This window comes from Oryza glaberrima, chromosome 4 (assembly GCF_000147395.1).
Source record: "Oryza glaberrima chromosome 4, OglaRS2, whole genome shotgun sequence".
In the NCBI taxonomy this organism is placed as follows: Eukaryota; Viridiplantae; Streptophyta; class Magnoliopsida; order Poales; family Poaceae; genus Oryza; species Oryza glaberrima.
Genome location: NC_068329.1, coordinates 29,901,030 through 29,922,121, shown reverse-complemented (window position 1 = coordinate 29,922,121; position 21,092 = coordinate 29,901,030). Strand labels below are relative to the sequence as shown.

Below are 21,092 nucleotides of genomic sequence, written 5' to 3'. Positions count from 1 at the left end.
CCCGCCAATGCACTCGCTGTCTTCTTCTCTTTTTTTTTTCCTGAGGGCATCATATGCATATTTTTGGCTCGTGGGGTTTGCACCAACTGGCATTTTGCCCTTTTGGTGCTTGTAGATTGCAGATACGCGGGGCTAGCGATTTACTGGTATTTTGACGGGCTGTTGCGACAGGTTGGTGGAGCACGCGACGTCTCCCTCCCCGCCGGGAGAACGCGCGCCACGGCTACCCGCCCGCTCACCACCAATCGTTCAAAGCGGCCGCGCGAACGAAGCAGCGGGACCGGATCTTACATCACTGTTCACTCATCGCGCGCCATGCAGACAAACGAGACGTGGTACTATACTACCTCATACCTAACCGATCCCAGTCGAACAGTTGTTAGTCATGGTAGCATGATGTGATCATCCGGGAAGAGTGTGTTTTTCCTCGTGTAGTTGTGGATAATGCTTCTCCTCGAACGTCTAAAGTAAGGAGAAAAGTCGGACAGGCAGCCTCTGACATACATACACCTATCCAAAACTATATCTCTACCCCTAACCATATAACATGCATTTTTAACGATATTTAAAACGAATTTTTTTTCTTAAATTACTTATCTGATCTATAATCCGATCACACCGTTATATTCGTTGTAATTAAATCTTTACAACAAGATGTCGTATGATTATATTCCGATAAAAAATAATCATATGTTTCAATCCATTAACATTTTTTTTCTTACGTGATAGGGACATGTTTCAATATGTGTCTTCAGCGTGTTTCACAAAATTCACTCACAAAACTAACTGTTACTACTCTCTCCTCTCTCTCTCTCCACCTCATGCATGCATGCATTTTAACTAGTTTCAAAACAATTTTTCTCTTAAACTAATTATTCAACCTACGATCTGATCACACCGTTGTATTCTTTATAATTAAATCTTTAAAACAAGATATCGCATGATTATATTTTGATGAAAGAAAAACATATGTTTCAATACATTAACATTGGTTGTTTTATATGTGATAGTGATATGTTTCAACGTGTATCTTCATCATGTTTCATAAACTTTTTAAATGTTTCAGTTGCTGATATTTTTGTTTCACCATATATAACTTGATATTTCACTTGTTAGTTAACTGGAGCATTTGACTGACTGATTTTTTTTTTTGCATGCTGCATACACAGGTGGTGTGATGACGCGTAAACAGTCGGGCGTCCGATATTTGGTGGAATATCGGACGTCCGATGCGGAGTCGTCTCCCGTAGTTGCCCGTTGCCAATTTTTTTCTGCAGTAACTACAACTTCTCTGATCTGGACAAAAATCTAAACTATTTAGGTGAGTTTCTGTTTCTGGAAGAAGCTGCAGCTCGTAAAAACTCTCCCAAACATATCCAAAGATATTTCCTACGCTCATCTCTAGGATATTTGTAGGTATTGTAGAGCTAGTTTAGCTCCCATAGTCCCATTGAAGCGTACGTGCACACAACCAAAAATGTTTGCTGGAGCAGTGGAGAGCACGGAATGTTAGATAGCACCTACCCTTCACCGTCAAATCGGAACTACCTAAGCTTATCGATCGGGTGATCAGTTATGCTAAAGGCCTGCAGCTAGCTAGAGAACACAAACGCATCGATGAGTAGTAGTTGGAACGTGCCACTGCCCACTGCACGACTTTAGTTCTTCGACCCTGTGTGAGTAGTAGCGAACCCAGCCTCTCTATGTAGCGTGCTCCACCCGTACAGTACGCCCCTCCCTATATACGGATGATCACGCAGTACACGCTCTCCATATCGTAAAACCCGCGAAAACCACAACCGAAACGCAAGGGTCGATCCATCCACGCCTATCGCGCACGCGTGCATCGGATCGATCGATCGAGATGGCGCCGGTGGCCACGACGTTCCTCCCGACGGCGTCGAACGAGGCGACGCTGCGGCCGTCGTTCGTGCGCGACGAGGACGAGCGCCCCAGGGTGGCGTACAACCAGTTCAGCGACGCGGTCCCGGTGATCTCGCTCCAGGGGATCGACGAAGCGGCGCGGGCGGAGATCCGTGCCCGCGTGGCCGGCGCGTGCGAGGAGTGGGGCATCTTCCAGGTGGTGGACCACGGCGTGGACGCGGGGCTCGTCGCCGACATGGCGCGCCTCGCCCGCGACTTCTTCGCGCTGCCGCCGGAGGACAAGCTCCGGTTCGACATGTCCGGCGGCAAGAAGGGCGGATTCATCGTCTCCAGCCACCTCCAGGTACGTCACGTCACGTCACTTCACGTCGTTACGTTCCTAGAGCACTCGAAGTCGACGCACGCGCGGGAACGGCGACATGTCGATCACCATGTCTGCTCTGTTGCTTCGTCAGAGCAGTGATCACCGAAGATATTCCTATGCCAATGTTGACTAGGTTGCAATTCCAATGGTTTGTCGTATTGGCCTCGGCTGCTATATTTTCAAAAGAAAAGAAAACGAATGGAATCCTTACACAATCCTGAATTCTCCAAAAGGATCTGGTAAAATATTCTTGTGTTATATTTCCCTTCATTAGCCGACGAACAGTTTGGAGAGACGAACTAGTCATGAAGGACGAAGACAACAGGAGTATTTTTTTTTTTAGAAAATAGGAGTAGATTACTGTCTTCAATTCAACAAACAAATTGACAGATCCCATGTTGCACTCTAAACTTCAAATTAATCTCATTTCTACTGTTTCTGTACAGTCTTTGTGAATGGACAGACCCGTACGACCAATGAGAGGCCAAGAACCTTAACCTTTCAAACTTCCAATTGTTTACCACCGTTTCTATAGCTGCATAACTTCCTATTCTTTGTGCACCAACGTTTCTGTAGCTATCATCTTCGTTGAAACAATTAAATATATTTCGGTAAATCTAACACAAGAGCATCTCGATTTAGTCCTAACCAGCGACACGACATTGACCGGAAGAATTTACTTAACTATAGTAATACTAGTCCAACAAGTAAGTAGAGAAATATATTTCTATCACCTATATTTCAAATAAAATTTTCTCTTAGATTACTCATCGAATTTACGATCCGATTACACTGTTGTGTTCATAACAATTAAATCTTTATAACAATATCTCACATGATTATATTTTTGATAAAAAAAAATACAAATTACTTTTATAATATATCTAAATTACTTTTAGATTTTATTAAATTACTTTTTAGACATATAAAAGTAAATTCAATAAAGCCTAAAAGTAATATATATATATATATATATATATATATATATATATATATATATATATATATATATATATATATATATATATATATATATATATATATATAAAGTAACTTAAAACAAAACGAAACGAAAGTAACTTGTCACGACATTAGAAGTAAATCCGTTGTGGGGGGTAAAAACATGAGTCTATCTAAAAATTAAATGTAATTAGCATACATTATGGAATTGATTAAAAATGGTAATAAAACAAACAACTCACAAAAGTATTTTTTATATATGATAAAAGTAACTTACATATTAATAAAAGTAATTCATAGATATTTTTTATAAAAAAATATAATTATGTAAGGTTTTGTTGTAAATATTTAATTGCAACGAACACAATAGTTTAATCAGATTATAGATCGGATAAGTAATTTAAGAGAAAAATTTATAAGAATAAAAAAAGGCATGCATTGTTAGGTATAGACGTAAAGGTCTCTCATTAAAACAATACAATGTACGGTCTCTGTGTAGTCACGTCCAATATATTTGTCAGTTTCAATTTACAGTTTTACACGTTTAGAGTTTACTGTAACGTGCAGGGTGAAGCGGTGAAAGACTGGCGGGAGATCGTGACCTACTTCTCGTACCCGGTGAAGTCCCGCGACTACTCGCGGTGGCCCGACAAGCCGGCGGGGTGGCGCGCAGTGGTGGAGCAGTACAGCGAGCGGCTCATGGGCCTCGCCTGCAAGCTGCTGGGCGTGCTCTCCGAGGCCATGGGCCTCGACACCAACGCGCTGGCCGATGCCTGCGTCGACATGGACCAGAAGGTTGTCGTCAACTTCTACCCCAAGTGCCCCCAGCCCGACCTCACCCTTGGCCTCAAGCGCCACACCGACCCCGGCACCATCACGCTCCTCCTCCAGGACCTCGTCGGCGGCCTCCAGGCCACCCGCGACGCCGGCAAGACGTGGATCACCGTCCAGCCCATCCCCGGCTCCTTCGTCGTCAACCTCGGTGACCATGCTCACGTGAGTACTACGGCCACACTGTATCCTTGGTGATTTTGTTTTAGATCATGCATCTCTTAGGCAATGTGAACTTGCAGTATCTGAGCAATGGGAGGTTCAAGAACGCGGATCACCAGGCGGTGGTGAACTCCGACTGCTGCCGGCTGTCGATCGCGACGTTCCAGAACCCGGCGCCGGACGCGAGGGTGTACCCACTGGCGGTGCGCGACGGGGAGGAGCCCATACTGGAGGAGTCGATCACGTTCGCGGAGATGTACCGGCGCAAGATGGCACGCGACCTCGAGCTCGCCAAGCTCAAGAAGAAGGCCAAGGAGCAGCGGCAGCTGCAGCAGGCGGCGCTGCCGCCGCCGCCGCCGACGCAGGTCGCCGCGGAGTTGGCAGCACAGAAGCCCAAGTCTCTCGACGAGATTCTTGCCTAGATCGCCATGGACGCAGCGCGATCGATGTGTGGAGTACTGTGGACTAGATATAAGTATAACTATGCTGTCTATGCATTTGCAGCACGAATGCTTGAAGACTGAAATAATGTGTATCTTCCGTCGAAAATCGAAGCAGTCGTAATACTACTAATATACTAGTATACGAAGTAAGGACTCTTTACATGAGACCTTCTTTACATTTTCAGAGTTGTCTTTTCTCTATATCGGCTAAGTAATAGCTAGGGACAGACCTCCCGCCTCCCTTTGTCAAAGAGAGCAAAAGGGGGAGAACTTTATATGAAACATGACCAAATTCATTTATGAACTGAAAAATATCTCACGCTCATGACCTTTAAATTTTGATAAGGAACAGGGCAAACATATGCAGACGTGATAATTAACTGGCCAATTGCCTACCACTCGGCAAGAAATGCAGGCTAAATGGTCCTCATCATGCGGCCCAATCACTTGGTGCATGCAAGTGGAACAAGTTGGCCCACGAGCACAAGCATAGATCGCCGCCATTGGTAGAGATCCAAGCCGGGCCGTCCATCCCAACGCCCGATCCGTTCGTTCGCCGCTCACGAACCCAACCCCATATTCCGTGATCTTTTCGATCTGGGTGACCTGAGCACTATCGGACGGCTGTCATGAACCAACCCCATGTCAGCTTGTCAGGGGCCACAAAATAAAAATTACACTGTCCCGTTCTTGAGGACGCGATCATTGCGACAACTCAAATCACTTCATCCTCCCATGCTTTGCAGTTTAAGTACACACGACAAAAGAAGAGATAAAAAACCAAGCTGATTACTGAAGCCTCTATCAGTCTGTCACCCCACCGTGCACCAGCCAGCAGTAATAAATCAAAAACCGGCAGACGAGCCCCCGGTTTCGAGGTGCACGAGCCAGCCAGGATCCCCGGAAATGTGGGGCGGCTCAGGTGAGGCACGCGACGACGACGCGATCGATCGATCACACGTACGCGCGGTGGGCGCCGTCCCCGTTGCGCTTGTGCAGTGCCCTCCCGCGCAGGCAAACCATCGCATCGCACAGGGCAGCGTACGCGCGCAACGCCCGCAATCTCGCACCCGTACGTCGCGGTCGCTTGCTCGCCATGCACGGCGCGCGTCGATCTCCTCCGGAAAGGCGGCCGCCCCGCGCCCGCTCACGCGCGCGAGCCCGTGACAAGATCGAGCAGGAGTAGTACGCTCCCATGCCGCAGCGCTGTTCCATCCGCGCGCCCGCAGCAAAAAGGCAAAGGCGCCCCGCGCCCGTCCCGACTCTGTGTGCGCGAGCCGAAACCGGGCAAAACTTTCCAATATCCCTTAATTATACATTTTATACGGTGTGCTATGTGTGTGTGTGTATGTCGTGTGTATCCGTCGTCGATGAACTCCGTTGAGCTTAATTTAAATATTGTGGTTTTGCATGCACGCATGGATGTGCAGGCGGCAAGTTGCAAGGCGTGACGAAATAATTCGGCGGCTGATATGCTGTAACGTGGTTCCTGTAGAATATGTCATCGATTTCAGTTTGGAGGCTCCAAGTTAATGGATGATCGTACTGCCACACCTGCAAAACCGTGAGCATAGCATAGCAGCAGACGCCCGGTATTTTGCAATCTGTTGGCTGAACAGTATTGTCGCGCTTGTCATCACGGGGAAGCCAGAATTATTCCGGCCCAGTAGAGATTATGGACGTACAGGTTTCAGTTTCACTGCTGAAAGTGCTCATGTGTGCCGGTGACGGCGAGGGCCCAACGGTATGAGATGGTGAATCCTCGTATCGTATCGTCACATGCAGCTAGCCAGCTACGCCGAAAAAAAAAAAAAGAAGCCTCTCTTTATCGGAAAAGAATCAACATAGTACTACTCCACTTCCTAGTGTCAAATCATCGTGCGTGGTGACAGATTACCTGTGGTGAGAACTCAATGACCTGTTAAACTCGACACGATGCAAAGAAGGCCGTGTTTAGTTCCCCAAATTCCTAACTTTCCATCACATCACATCATATCACATCGAAAACTCTCCTACACACATAAATTACCAACTTTTTTCTCTAAACTATCAACTTTCTTCCAACTTTCAACTTTTCAACCATCTAAACACAGCCTAAACCGAGTTACGGCGTACTCTGGATTTAGAACCCGTTCACAAGTGGGCGACCTCACCATCAAAGGCTTATCCTGAATAATCCATACACCAGCCTGTTCTGGGGCCACGTACGTGCCCAGTTGAGATCAGTAGATCACCTCGCAAGGGTGCATGCTCTGCATGACAGATCAGGGTGCACATCCACCGGGCAGACACGCCGCCGGCAGCACGTACGAGCTGCGAGGAAAGCAAAATAAATGTGGTGTACCCCTCGCCCGACGACATAAGAAACGCATGTTTCAACACTGCAGGTCTCACGCGAACGCATCCATGTATGCGTGGTGCAGGCTGCAGCCGTGCAGCTGGTGGGGAATCGAAGCCAACGGGAGGACTACGTCGCAGCCGCCTTCTTTATAAAAAAGAAAAAGAAAACAAGATTTGAAAGGAGATATATCCCTTCAAATACACTTTCAAAAAAGAAATTACGAGGGTGTTAACATAGTATTGAAACTAAATATTACTTGTCACTGCACTATCAAGTGCATCTCGATGTAGTCGTCATCTCACTGGTAGCGAGGAAGATTTTGCAGGGCACGCCGGTGTGAATATTTTACATTTTAATCATTTTTAAAAACTTTGTAAATATATAAAAAAACTTATTTTAAAATGGTTCTTTTTCTCAGCATTAGTGACCTTCATGTTCAAGGTCTTGGTACCAACAACACTAATGTTAATACCCTCATTTTCTTAAAATACTTATGTCATCGATGTAAAGGGGATCGATGCTAATGATAATGGCAGGATCTATTTGTCAGTCCTGGAATCTAGCACACCGATGATGACTGTGTCTTAATTCTGAGTTCGGCGCACGAGCTAATATGCACGCCAGCTTCGCGAAGGTTCGGCAGAGTCCTCCTGCCGTCCTGCGTGGTGAACGTGCGCGTTTGAGCGGTTGAGCCGGATTTAACGGTGAACTGGCAGTCGGTGCTATACCTGTATAGCTATGTACTCCTAGCTGAATAGCTGCGTCCAGTTTCGGGGAAAGATTGTTGACCAGTTTGGGAACTCTCCGCATGTACCTGCCCATTGAACCAGGGGTAAGCTATTTTTACGTTTGATTCCAACCTCCAGAACTGAGAATACTGGATTAAAATGATCTATGGTAAAAGATCCAGACTAGTAAGAGAAGACTGTAAGAAGGCTAAATGCTGATATGGATGAGAGAGGAGAGTAAAGAGAGGGGAAGCGGGTAATAAGCTTACAGCCGGCTTAGATACATAAAAATAAAGGGCTTGTTTGGTTTGGTGCCAAATTATGTCCTACTAATTCATTGGTAATTTTGAATAGTGCTTCTATATGTTTGGATTGGTGCCAAATTTTACCAACACCATTTCTTAGGTAGTACAAAATTTATCCACCTAAATTTGGTAGTGCCAAAAGTTACCTAAACTTTGGTACTACCAAGATTTTGGTAGGGCACCAAACCAAACTGGCCCAAAAATTTGTGAGAGAGATAGGTGGACCATATATTAATAGTTAAGAGCTAATCACTATATGAGTTAGTTAAGAGGTAAACTGTAAAGATCTACTAGTATACAGTAAACAGCTGGCTATATTATTAGCCTCGCTCTAACTCGATGCGTTGATTATGCTCCAGGAACTGAGACAAACAATATCTTTTGCTTTTGTTTCAGACTTTCAGGTGTGCTAATGACCAGGTTAGCATCCCTGTAACATGTGAAAGTGAAACATGGGATTGTAAGCATTCCCAATCTCGTGTTTTCACTTTACACTCAGCAGTCAGGACTACAGCAGTACTCGTACGGTGGTAGCACAGCAATCAGCAGCACGCAGACTTCGAGAAACGACACAAAACCGCTTACCGATGCCAAAGTATCGCCTCACCTGCGAAACATACACGCAGTCACACACTGACACACACAAAAGAAAGAAAAACAAAAGGTGACACATGTCGATGCCATTCCTGCAATTTTTGACCAACTCCAGTGGCCAACACCTAACCAAACTGCTATATATTCCAAGTCCGTCTTGCCCTCCTCCAACCAACAGCTCGCGCGCCAAGCAAAGAGCCAAAGAGAGATCGAAAAGCCACCGCCGAGCAACAAACACAGCTCGCTCGTTCCGCCATTGGCCGCCGCTCAATCGATCGTTCGATCAGCCTCATTCTCGCCGTCAACCATGTGCAAGGTCATCACGATCCAGTCGCTCGTCTGGCTGCGCCGCACGGTGCGGCGGTGGCGCTCCCGCGCCGCGGCGCGCCCGGCCGGCAGCAAGATGGAGCGGGACGGCGACGCGGTTCCGGCGGGTCACGTGGCCGTGCGGGTGGGAGGCGGCGGGGAGGACGCGAGGCGGTTCGTGGTGCGGGTGGCGCACCTGAACCACCCGGCGTTCCGGGAGCTGCTCCGCCAGGCGGAGGAGGAGTACGGCTTCCCGTCCGGCGCCTCCGGCCCCGTCGCGCTCCCCTGCGACGAGGACCACTTCCGCGACGTCCTCCGCCGCGTGTCCTCCGACGAGCGCCACCACCTGGCCTTCTGCCGGCCCGCCGCCACCTGCGGCGTCACGAAGCGCCGCGCCGAGTCGTCTTCGTCGTCGTCGTCGCGGGCGCCGCTGCTTCAAGGGATGGCCGTGGACAGCCTCGTCTGGTGATCCGCGCCAATCCGAAAGCCTCGTACATAAGCCACCGATAAGCAAAAGCAGCTGCAAACCGTGCACGCGCGTCCATGTCGTCGATCGGCGGCATTGCAGCTGGTCGTTCGGGCGCGCGTGGCGACCGCGGGACAAGAAGGCCGTGCACGACACGTACGCACGCGGGCACATGCAAGAACGCGCGCTGGAGCATGCATGCGACGTCTAAAGGGCGCCCTCCCGTGCTCGGCGTAATGGCGGCGCGCGCAACTGGGGCAGGCGGCCGGCACACAGTACTGTAGCTAGCTAAGCTAGCTAGCATAGCAAGTAGGCTATAGCTATCTGCCATGGGCTGACAGCTACTACAAGATATACTAATCTGATTGAGAGGGTGGTGATGATTTTAGGTATTCTTCTCCCTGTAATTCTACTCGGAAATTAATAAAGAATCGATATATGGCTTATTGTGTTGTGCATGTATGCGTTTTGTCGTCGTTTGTCATGTGCTCGTGATGTTGATGTGGCAAACTTGTCTCAACCCAAAATGGTTTGGATCTTTGGATATGCCATGTATTAGCCTTTAAACTAGTGGCATGCCTTTGTCCTAGCTTCTAGCAGCCGGAAGTCCGGCACCAGTCGATAATACAGGAAAAAATAACAGCAAAACAAGAGCTGCAGTGAACACGATGGACGACGGATGAACAGTTAATGCGGATAGTTTAGCTAGATCAAAGTCAAGGCATATGGACACATATGGTTCAACATCAATGCTAGTGGATACTCACGCGTTGCAACAGGCCATTAGAACTTCTTTTCTTTACCGAGAATTGATTTGATGATTGATGTTTTACATACACTTTGATAAAATGGTTAGTATAGTTTGATGGCTAAAAATGTGAAAGCTGCTTTATAACAATCAATAATGCAGTTAGTATGTTGTAACGATGTAGGAAAAAAAATATCTTCATTCCAAAATATAACAACATATGATCAGATTCAAAGTTTAGGAAAGAGGAAGTAAAAAATACAAGCGGCGGAGCCAGGGGCCGGTAACCATGGGCAGTTGCCCGGGCTCCACCGCCGCACACATCATTAGAGCAAGTTTAATAGTATAGCCAACTACTGGCTTCAAATTATCTATAGTCAATTTAATAGCCAGTTCATACGATAGTTACCTATAAACATATATTACACAATTAATATCTAGTCCCACATGTTATACACACATATATGTTGGAGTCCGTGCTGCAGTTGGCTATAAATCTGTAGCTCGTTGTTCTTCTCTCTCCTCTTTTATCTTCTCAAAATGTGTTTATAGCTGGCTTATAGTCTGCTATTGTACCTGCTCTTAGAGTAGTCTTAAATCTTGGTGCTTAACCACAACATACAGCAGTATAAGCACACTACTTGGTTGGGACACTCTAATAATTTGTATAAGTATTAGAGAGCATGCTTAGCCACAACATGCAGCAGTATAAGTACGTTTTAATAATCTGTTAATAGATGTTAGACACACAATCATCTAGAGTAACCTGAAGCACCATGAATGTTTACTAGATCGTTGTACCTATTACTTGAGTGCAAGTTATTAGATGTCTACAACCTGAAAGCAAAGTAAATTTTCTAGCGTCCATTATATTTTTTTTCATTTTCAAGATAATAAATTACTAAGTCCCATAGTCTGCAAAAACACAACCATCGTTTTCCTCTAAATTAGAATACGGTAAAAAAAATTGTTGTATGGTGCATAGTCTATGGAGTTATATGAGATTTGTTATATATTTGTTGGTGTTGTTAATAAGGCTTGCCCAGGCTAACAAAAGTTTCTAGATCCGCCACTGCAAAATACATATGTGCATATGCATACCTACACTCCATTCTTAGTCTCTCCGCTCTCATCTTTTGCTATTGCTGTCTAAGGGCAGCCACAATGTGAACACAAGGGTGGGTCTTAAGCCTCTAAAGTGAACCTTATACATTGTGAGAGTAGTCTTTATAGGTGGCATTTATTTGAGCTAGCCATATGTATAAAGACCACCCACAAGGAGTAAAAAAATATATTACTCTTTCCTCTCTCATAATAGTGATACTCTCTCTCCCTCTCTCAATGGCTAATCTTGGGTTTGTGGGGTCCACCTTAATATCCACTCTTTCCATATACATTGTGGACATGATAATATATTTTAGTGTGATCCACTATAATAGCAATGTAGTCCATATACATTGAGCATGCCCTAAGACGTGTAAGCTAGCATAGTAAATAAGTAGTCCCTCCTATTCTAAATATTAAATATTTATAAAAAAATTGATTAAATTTAAAATTCTGTCCATCAGTTATATAGTACAAAATCTAATAAGTTTATGAATTATGATAATATTTGTGAGATAAATCTACATGTATCATTTCTTTTATTTTGAGACTAAGTATTTAAGAAATTATCGATCGATAGTAAGTTGGTCTTGGAGGAGACGAAATACCGTTTATTTGAGTTGCTTCGTATGTGAGACTAGGGTTCAATTTGTTGGTCCACAACAAAGTGTGTTTCCACAAATAAGCGGATGTGCTGCAGCTGTCCAACTCCCAAACGAACTGCACGCCTGAGAAATAGCAGGGCTACTGCCTCATGAAATTAATCAGCTAATTTCAACAGTTGGTTTAACTGGTTTGATGTAATTTTGGAGTTCTTAGGCCTGTAGTCTCACAACCTTGTTTGTTGTACGTAATCTATATTCAAGCTCTTCTTTGTCTTAATGAAGTTGGCCGTCGTTTCGTCGCTGGCCTAGCGGAAAATAAAAACAAAAATCAAGCTAATGCCATCATCTAGGACATGCATCCTGCCACCGTGTCACTGTCAATTCCACACTGGATTGATCAGAGTACTCTGGGAACAGTGTCGCATACGCCCCCTCGTTGCACATTTCAGCTGCACAAAGTTGAGTACATGCATCTTATTATGCTCCTAATTACTAACACCTGTCGATAGGGACTTCTAGTACAATACATTTAACTGATTAAAGCTTGGTCTGATCATCCAGGGTAAGGCAGATCTGGTTCAGCTGAGGATTCATAGGACAAAACCTCGTTCCAGACAAGATTTGAAGTCTGGGCTCTGGACCAACTGATCATTCAGAATGCTGTAGGATTCATGGGACAAAACCTCGTTCCAGACAAGATTTGACAATGCTGAAAACTTCACTGCATGCATGTTTGCGACCTCTGCACCCTGCACCGGATATCACTATACTAACATGTGTCACCTAAACAGAACAACAGAACAAAATTATAAACCATAAACCTCTGCACTTGCCATGTCTATATACTACTACTAGCACATGGATCTTTTTGTTTCAAGATAAAACTAATAATTAGCTAATTGACCATCGTATCGTAGCCACGTAGCGAGCTGAATCGTGTGTACCCCAGGGCAATTCCAGGATGGATGTCAGCCAGTTACACTGCACTTTCAGGTTCGTTATCTCTGAAGATTATATCCTTCGCTGCAGCCAAGCATCTGCGCTCGTGCACGACGCCTAAGGCTCAGCGCACGATCACGAAGGCCGTGTACGTGTCAGCTCGCCAAGGCGGTGAACATGCACAACCCCCAGAATCTTTGTGAAATGATGAAAAACCCCCGTGGATTGAGCGATTGTTCCAACCGAAATTGGTGTTTGTCCTTTTGGTTGCGAGATCACATCATCTAGCTACACGCAATATTATCATCTAATAAAATGCAAATGCATTATGCATGAGCTAGATAGGAGCTAGCTGAGTGCTGAGAGGCTGAGACAAGAGAGAGAAAAAAGGTTCTTATTTTTAGAGTGTTCCGGAATAAATTAACTCGTCACTCATAGATGTATGCATACACATGAATGACCAGATGCATGAACCGGGCATTCTGGTGCTTAGTTGTACTAATCGTGACTAACAATTACCAGTGCATTCCTGCATTGAGTATTGTTCTTCAGATTAATTAGGAAAGACCCTGAGTTTCTGCGTGTTCGCTAGTGATCCTTTCATATTGGAAGTCTATGTGCTATCCAGCTGAGCTGAAAAAGAAATGAGTTTTTTTCTAGGCATGTTTTATATATGTAGTATATATAGATTACTTTGAAATTAGCTACGAGTCACAAGAATCTAGTAGTTAAATTGCTATGCAGAGTCAGCCACATGCTCCCATGACACACATGGCACCACCACATGTATCACCATGGTCATGGAGAATCATCATTTGCAAGGCATCCAGTATGCTACTTAACAAATTGCAAGAACGTCAAGTGCGTACTTAGCGTTGGTGGTTGACACGTAGAGCATCTGTGAAGCATAGGACAAAGGTTGATTTGGTGACATATGATTAGCGAATTAGGAAAAGGACGAATAGACTCATTTGGCTTATAAGCCTACATATAAATCTCCTCCTCGCAATGTTCCCTTCACACCCTTTTCTATTGGCGAGATCATAAAAGAGAATCTCTGTTCGGTGAAGCGATTTAGAAAGGGGAAAACGGATGAAAAATATGATTATATTTTGGTACGCTTAATCATTTTGGCTAATCATTTATCGTCAAACAAGGTTGATAGTTAAAGACGTCTAATACCATTTTCAAATGTGTACCTGCAGCTAATCATGCTACTCCACACAATAAGATTCAGTCAGAACTGGGTAGTTTTAACTAAAAGTGCAAAACATGTCAACCGATCATGCAACCAACTATCCTACAGTAGTTTATACTCTGCTAAATATTCAGGCTTCTTTATACCCTGTAAATATTTGTATTCGATCCTTGCACGCAATAATTATTTTCAGTAAAAATATATTTTTTGTTATTACATAGAAGCTATGCATGTGTACATCGTTGTTTATAACCACGCACACCCAACTCACACAAGCAAAAACATTTCTCGAGAAACAATATGGTGATACTGTAATCGCACCAGCAGTCGACAGTAGACCAAAATTAAAAATTTGTTCACAGAAAAGTAATAGTTCACGTCAAATCGTTTGGATATTGTGGAGGCTAAGCCTTTTATGCGGTACAGCGAGAATGCTGAATGCATCTAGACAAATGACACTCTGTCTAAAGTTAGAAGTTAGAACCGTTCTTTCCAATGCATGGGCACTACTTAGCCTCTGTTCGTTCCAGAGTGAATGGGGAGATCGTGTCTCGTTTTCCACGCGCACGCTTTTCAAACTACTAAACGATGTGTTTTTTGCAAAAAAAAAAATTCTATAAGAAAGTTGCTTTAAAAAATCATATTAATCTATTTTTAAAATTTAAAATAGTTAATACTTAATTAATCATGAGCTAATGGCTCACCTCGTTTTACGTATCTTCTCAATCCCCTACTCCTTAAACACATCCTTAGAGTACGATATAACGCAATGTACGACGTTGCACTTAAATTGATGTGAAACATATACAATGTTCCTGTTCTATCTCTCTTTTTTCGCAGCTTCGCTGGCGCAAATAGCAAAAGATGAAAAGGCTATGTCTGCTCTTTTTTTTTTTTTGGTTGCACGCCCTGCTGATTCTTTCTTCTTTGGCGCTTTATGACGAGACAGTCCTATGATAATATTATCAGGAAAGGTTGGAGGATGCACTACTAGTGCGTAAAAAATGTGTGATAGTTTATGCCTGCAAATATATATTCTTTTGTTTGATACTTAGTGCTCGCAATCTTCCTGAATCACTGGCTCGATCGAGAGAAGCAAAATGCAGTAGCAGATAATGATCCTGCAGGCCAGAAATGAAAAAAATCGAACTGACAAGTTACTAGTACACCGGTGTTTGGTCAGGTATTGTCTGCTACGTTGCATATACGTCAAATTTCGATTCGTTTTGCTTTGGCTGTTTACGATAAGTGCCATGTTAATAAGCGAAAATTAAACATACTAGTCATGAACAGAGAAAAACAAAAACAATGGTTAGCCTTAGTTTGTTTCATCAGCATGATTACCGGCTAGAGCTAAATAACTACTCCCTCCGTACTAAAATATAGCAACTTTTATTTAGATGGGATGTATTCTAGTACTATAAATCTGGATAGGAGGCACTATGATGCATCCCAATCAACTAAAAATTGCTATATTTTAAAACGGAGGGAGTAGCTAGCTTACTTCACCAGTTGATTTTCTGAACCTTACATAATCTTTTTTTAGATAATCTTAATTTAGCAATTTAGAAGTATGTACCAATACATTACATTCCTTGGTGTTGACACTTGACAGTTCAGACTGAAAGCAAACGATATATCCTACTTATTGCGGCCACTCTGCATGCTAATTAAGCTCATATACTTTGAGCAGTTCTTATTTTTATGGTACACTTTGTAGCACGTCATCGTGGTCCTTTGATCGTTTCCCGTGCATCTATGGCGATCATCACTTGGTTGACAACAGTTAACACGAATTTTAAAAATAAATGGAAGTTAAGGGTGTCATATAGTTAGTTATAGGATGCAAAAGAGAGGATGGCATGGAAAGTAAACCGTCATCCTCATCATTCTGGGCTGCAACAACCGTTGTAGACAGCAGCCAAGGATGAAATTCCTAAACAAATTACTAGTAGAAGAGAATCCTTACTTTAGTGGTTCAGACTTCGGACCATTTCTCCTTTTGTTGTTGTTTTAGAGCTTTAGAAAACTAGAGATCCAGCCTGAAAAGGCAGAGGTGTGAGTACTTTTTTTGGACCTCTTTTGTTAAACTTTCACCGGCCGGAATGGATCAGGATTTATTCTTTAAAGCAAGTTATCCTTACTACTACTAAATTTGTAATAACTCCAAATTAATTATGCAAGCCTCAAAACCACCGGACCAAAGTACACTGTATGTCCTTCCAAGTACACCCACTTGGTTGCCACTTGCCCCGGTGGTTATGCCAAAACAATACGACTTCAGACCATTAGACGCTTACCAAGTTTGGCGTTCACATTCTTATGCCCGCTGTGACCTGTGGAATGGTACATCACCTCAGCTTTCCTCTAGGGTCTAGGCTCAACTGGCTGAAAGAGCACCAATGCAGCCAGTCAACGTGATGACGTAGGCAGGACACTTGAACATATGCGGATGGGTTTTTAATTGGATTTAGTGAGATTAAAGAAATAGCACTGATATAATCGTGTGTTAATTGATGTATTCGTAGGTGTGTCAGTGGTGCTGTGTACCAGGTGGTGCATGTACTTATGCAGTCCTGTGATCGAAAAAAATAGTGAATTTAATAAAACTAAAAGTAATTCGATCAAATTATTACAAAACTATAGATTTGACACTAAATTTATCATAAAACTACAATATCACAAAACTACAGATTTAGTAACAAATTTTGTTATCACAAAACTATAAGTTTTGATGACAATTTAATCACAAAACATGAACAATTATAAGTCCAACATAACATTAGTGCTAAAGATTTAAGCCCCATAATTTTGTGATAATTTTATTATTAAACATGTAGTTTATGATGCTTAGCCTTAAACCTGTAGTTTTATGAAATTTATCGTTAAATCTATAGTTCTGTTATACATTATCTTAAATATATAGTTTTATGATGATTTGACCAAAAGTACTTGTACTTTCGTAAAATTTACTAAGGCCCTATTTAGATCCCTCCTCAAAAATTTTCACCTTGTCACATCGAACGTTTTAACACTTGCATGAAGTATTAAATATAGGCTAAAAAATAACTAGTTGCACAGATTGCGACTAATTTGCGAGACAAATCTTTTAAGCCTAATTGTTCCATGATTTGACAACGTGGTGCTAGAGTAAACATTTGCTAATGATGGGTTAATTAGACTTAATAAATTCATTTCGCGGTTTACTGATAGATTCTATAATTAGTTTTTTTATTATTGTCCAAACACTCTATGTGACACCTATATAATAACTGATGTGACACGTCAAAACTTTACACCTAGGTCACACACCCCCCTAAGTGTTGACGTAGCAGGCATGTGACTGACAAGACGGACGAACAGCTATCTCGCTCAAACTCTGAGGAGATGGAGGCGGTTAGTTTGCGACGAAAAGACCAACTGATGGCGCATGGGCGAGCCACCGTTTTTCCACTGCTCGTCGCGCAATCGGCGTGCCCACTGCCCAGCTAGCGGCCTAGCACGCGGCTGCCTCCCGCCGCACCGAAGCGCAAAGGAAATTCGCGGCCCGGCTGCGCCGCGCGCGCCGCAACTCGCGACGCGAGCCTCTCCGTTCATTGGCCACCAATCCTCCATCATCCATGCGTATTCCTGCGTGACAACTTGCGGTTCGTTTTTGTTTAATCTATCGCGGAATCTGTGGGGGAAAAGACACGGTACGGACCACACGTCTCGTGGTACTTCCTGTCCTTTTTTTTGGGGGGGTATGGAACACCGTTATTTGGCGCGTACTAGTACGTGACAAAGTGACATGCCCGTCTCGATGTAACCCCGTTTGGTGCGTGTGTGCACGTACGAGTGAGTGTATCACTTCACACGTACGCGCCGCCCGTGGTTCGAACAGAGGATGTTGTCCTGATCGACGCATATGCAGTATCTCTATGAATTGTTATTCTTGGTATTTTCTGGGGCGTCTGGTTGGTTGGTCGACAGAAGCATCAACAAATGATGAAAGTTTTTTGCTCTCTTTTGGTGTACGTCCATGCGATCGAAGGTGCGTACGATTCGGGTGTACGATGAGAAAGGAACCGTTGGCTTGTCGCGCTAGTTTAATTACTCCTTTGCTAATTTATGCATAACAACAAATACGTACGTGCATTAAGCTGTGAATTTGCACGTATGCTCCCTTTTGTTGTCAGTGGAACGTGCTAGACGAAGACGAGTATTATGTTCGTAGGCTAGTTGCTGGTTGAGTCAATCGGTAACCTCTGCCCTCTCGTGGCAACTGGCAGTGCGAGATGTGGACTTGGCAACCAAAACAAAACAAAGCCCAACTAGCTCGTGAACTACTATGGCCAACGCAAAATGTGACCCCATATAATCATCAAAATTACTGCAGTATTAAACTTTGCACTGCATTGGTTGGCAGCTAGCGCTGCTCCAGCGACGTTGCCTGTACGACACCACTACCTAGGCGCCCAGGCTCAGGACCAGCACGCACGAACCAGGGGACAGGCCACATTCCACGAGGTGCACGTAATGCACGGCAGGGCGATGCTACTGGATCGCGCAATAGATGACCGGGCGAACGTACGTACCGACCGACGTACGCTCGTACCCTGCGACCAACAACACCCAAACCGGCCGGCGAAAACTGCCACAAACGCCGTAGCATGCCGGCTCGCGCGGCCTTCTCCCCGCCGCCTGCACATTTACTTCGCGCGCCTACTACGGCGTGCCGCGGCAACAGCCACGGCACATGGGTGTTGGTCGCGCGCGCGGTGTGTGGGGATCACTTGCGCGGCGCGGCGTTTACCCGGGGCCAAATCAAACGCGCGCCGCGCCGTGCCGTGCCGTGCCGCGAGCCGCGAGCCGCGACGCGAGCATATTCCAACTGCCCGCGCGCGCGCGGGCGCAACGGCGACGGGCTAACGAACGACGACGTACGCGGCGCGGCCCAATCCGGCACGAAATCCTCCTCTCGTCGCCGCGCGCGCGGCGGCATGCACGTGGAGAGCGCGCCGCGGCCACGCTCTCTCCACTGCACCTGGGCGAGCATGCATGCGGGGCATCTTGCTGGTATTCGTATCGCGTTATCTACCTAGCGAATCGTGGAGTCCGCGGCGGCCGGTCGGCCCAGCCGGGAGCGTGTACGACGCCAGTTTGATCGGAGTTTTTTTTGCGTGCAAGGGCGAGCTTAGCTAGTCTTTTGGACCATATGTACGCACGCAGAGCAGGTACACGCATCTGCGTGATTTCAGTGTGGCACGTGCAACAGTAGACGCTGCATGCTGCGATCAGTGACTGACGACTGACGAGACGACTTGGGTTAACTTAATTAGCCGAGGTCTTAGCTAGGAAAAGGGAACGGAAGCATGCATGTGTAGTCTCTAGTTGCTTACCTGGGAAGCATGTCGACGCTGCTGCTTCACGACAGTTAACCGGTATCACGGCTTTTGACAGGGATCAGATTCTGGACGGACGCACGACTGAACCGCCCGGATCGATGCTTAATTTTGTCAAAGAAGATGTACCAGCGCTATAGCTAGTAAGAATGGAACACCCTATATAGTATAACAAATCCTTACTCGACAAAAGGCTTAATTGGTTACACTAGTAGAGTGCACATGGCGGTTAGGGATCGTTAAAATGTCGTAATGCACTTCCTACCCACTATGGATGGCACTGCCAAACAATTGTTTATCGTACTGCAAACTTACTGAACTTTTTAATTGAAGAAGGAAGAGCATGGCAACCAGTTAGTAAGGGCCCGTTTAGTTCACAAAATTTTTTTTCCAAAAACATCACATTAAATCTTTAGACATATGCATGGAGTATTAAATATAGATAAAAATAAAAACTAATTGCACAGTTATGGGGGAAATCGCGAGACGAATCTTTTGAGACTAATTAGTCCGTGATTAGCCATAAGTGCTACAGTAACCCACATGTGCTAATGACGGCTTAATTAGGCTCAAAAGATTCGTCTCGCAGTTTCCCGATGAGTTCTGAAATTAGTTTTTTTATTCGTGTCCGAAAACCCCTTCCGACATCCGGTCAAACGTCCGATGTGACGTCCAAAATTTTTTTTTCCCAAACTTAAACAAGCCAAGATGAATCATCCTCATTTTAGCCAAAATGAAATGCAGTATCAAAAAGGGTGGAGGCGTGTGCAAATAATTAAGCTCGTTAGGTGCGAGAGGCATGCATGGCCTGAAATCTGCGGTGGAGATCTTTGACAGGTACAGGACCGGCAGGGATTTTTTCCATCACGCAGGCGCAAAATCTGATGAGAGATCAGGAATTCAGACAGACCAAATTCGGGCACATGTAGCCCGATTGACTGCCCGCTCAGCCCCGGACACAGCCGGGTCACATGCACGAGCACACCAGTACACCACCAAGCTAAGCTACCCTGCATGCTCATGAGTTGCTTGGCCACCCTGACCACCTCACTGGCCGCAGGGATCCACCACTTGGGCAAGCTGATCTTTTTAGTTCCCAAAAACATTTTCCTAAAAACATCTCTCAAATGTTTAGATACATATATAGAGTATTAAATATAAATAAAAAGAAAAATTAATTTTACAATTTGCATATAAATCGCGAGAAGAATCTTTTAAGCCTAATTAGGTCATGATTAGCCATAAATGCTACAGTACCCACATGTGCTAATGACGAATTAATTAGGCTCGAAAAATTCGTCTCGTGATTTTCAAGCGAGGTATAGAATTAGTTTTTTCATTCGTGTCTAAAAACCCCTTCCGTCATCCGGTAAAACGTTCAATATGACACCCAAAAATATTCATTCCACCAACTTAAACAGGCCCAAAGCAAACGATTCCTCCTAGCTCGTCTCTCTGCTCGACACAGGGACACCGCCGATGTGATGGGACTTCGCGATGATGTGAGATTGTGCGCCCAGTTAAGCTTAAGCTACAGCTTAGCTACAGCGACCCACGTTACTATGTACGACGCCGCTACGCTAGCTTGCGCGAGTCGAGTCACCGATGCAGCACGACAAATGCGCCTCCTGTTTCAGATTTGTAGCGGCGAAATAGGAAGTGAGCTTTGCTATAGTGGCCCTGAATGCGACGGGCATTCGGCTACACGTCTGCAAGATGCCAAAATGTGC

At 44.7% G+C, this 21,092-nt stretch overlaps 2 protein-coding genes across 2 annotated transcripts; both read left to right on the top strand.

The window, feature by feature from the left end:
* Positions 1-1,615: 1,615 nt before the first annotated feature.
* On the top strand, positions 1,616-4,953 carry LOC127770046 (flavanone 3-dioxygenase 1). Its single transcript, XM_052295711.1, has 3 exons — positions 1,616-2,227; positions 3,776-4,204; positions 4,282-4,953. Exons 1-3 carry the CDS (start codon positions 1,865-1,867, stop codon positions 4,621-4,623), a joined length of 1,134 nt encoding a protein of 377 aa, XP_052151671.1. The 5' UTR covers positions 1,616-1,864; the 3' UTR covers positions 4,624-4,953.
* Positions 4,954-8,799: 3,846 nt separating this feature from the next.
* LOC127771778 (indole-3-acetic acid-induced protein ARG7-like) lies at positions 8,800-9,824 on the top strand. Its single transcript, XM_052297709.1, has one exon. It carries the CDS (start codon positions 8,920-8,922, stop codon positions 9,385-9,387), a length of 468 nt encoding a protein of 155 aa, XP_052153669.1. The 5' UTR covers positions 8,800-8,919; the 3' UTR covers positions 9,388-9,824.
* The last annotated feature ends 11,268 nt before the right edge of the window (positions 9,825-21,092 follow it).

Excerpts from the sequence above, each read along its gene's own strand:
- LOC127770046 (XM_052295711.1), top strand. The coding sequence starts at position 1,865 with ATGGCGCCGGTGGCCACGACGTTCCTCCCGACGGCGTCGAACGAGGCG. Across the intron at positions 2,228-3,775 it reads TCGTCTCCAGCCACCTCCAG|GGTGAAGCGGTGAAAGACTG; the intron begins GTACGTCACGTC and ends TGTAACGTGCAG. Across the intron at positions 4,205-4,281 it reads ACCTCGGTGACCATGCTCAC|TATCTGAGCAATGGGAGGTT; the intron begins GTGAGTACTACG and ends GTGAACTTGCAG.
- LOC127771778 (XM_052297709.1), top strand. The coding sequence starts at position 8,920 with ATGTGCAAGGTCATCACGATCCAGTCGCTCGTCTGGCTGCGCCGCACG.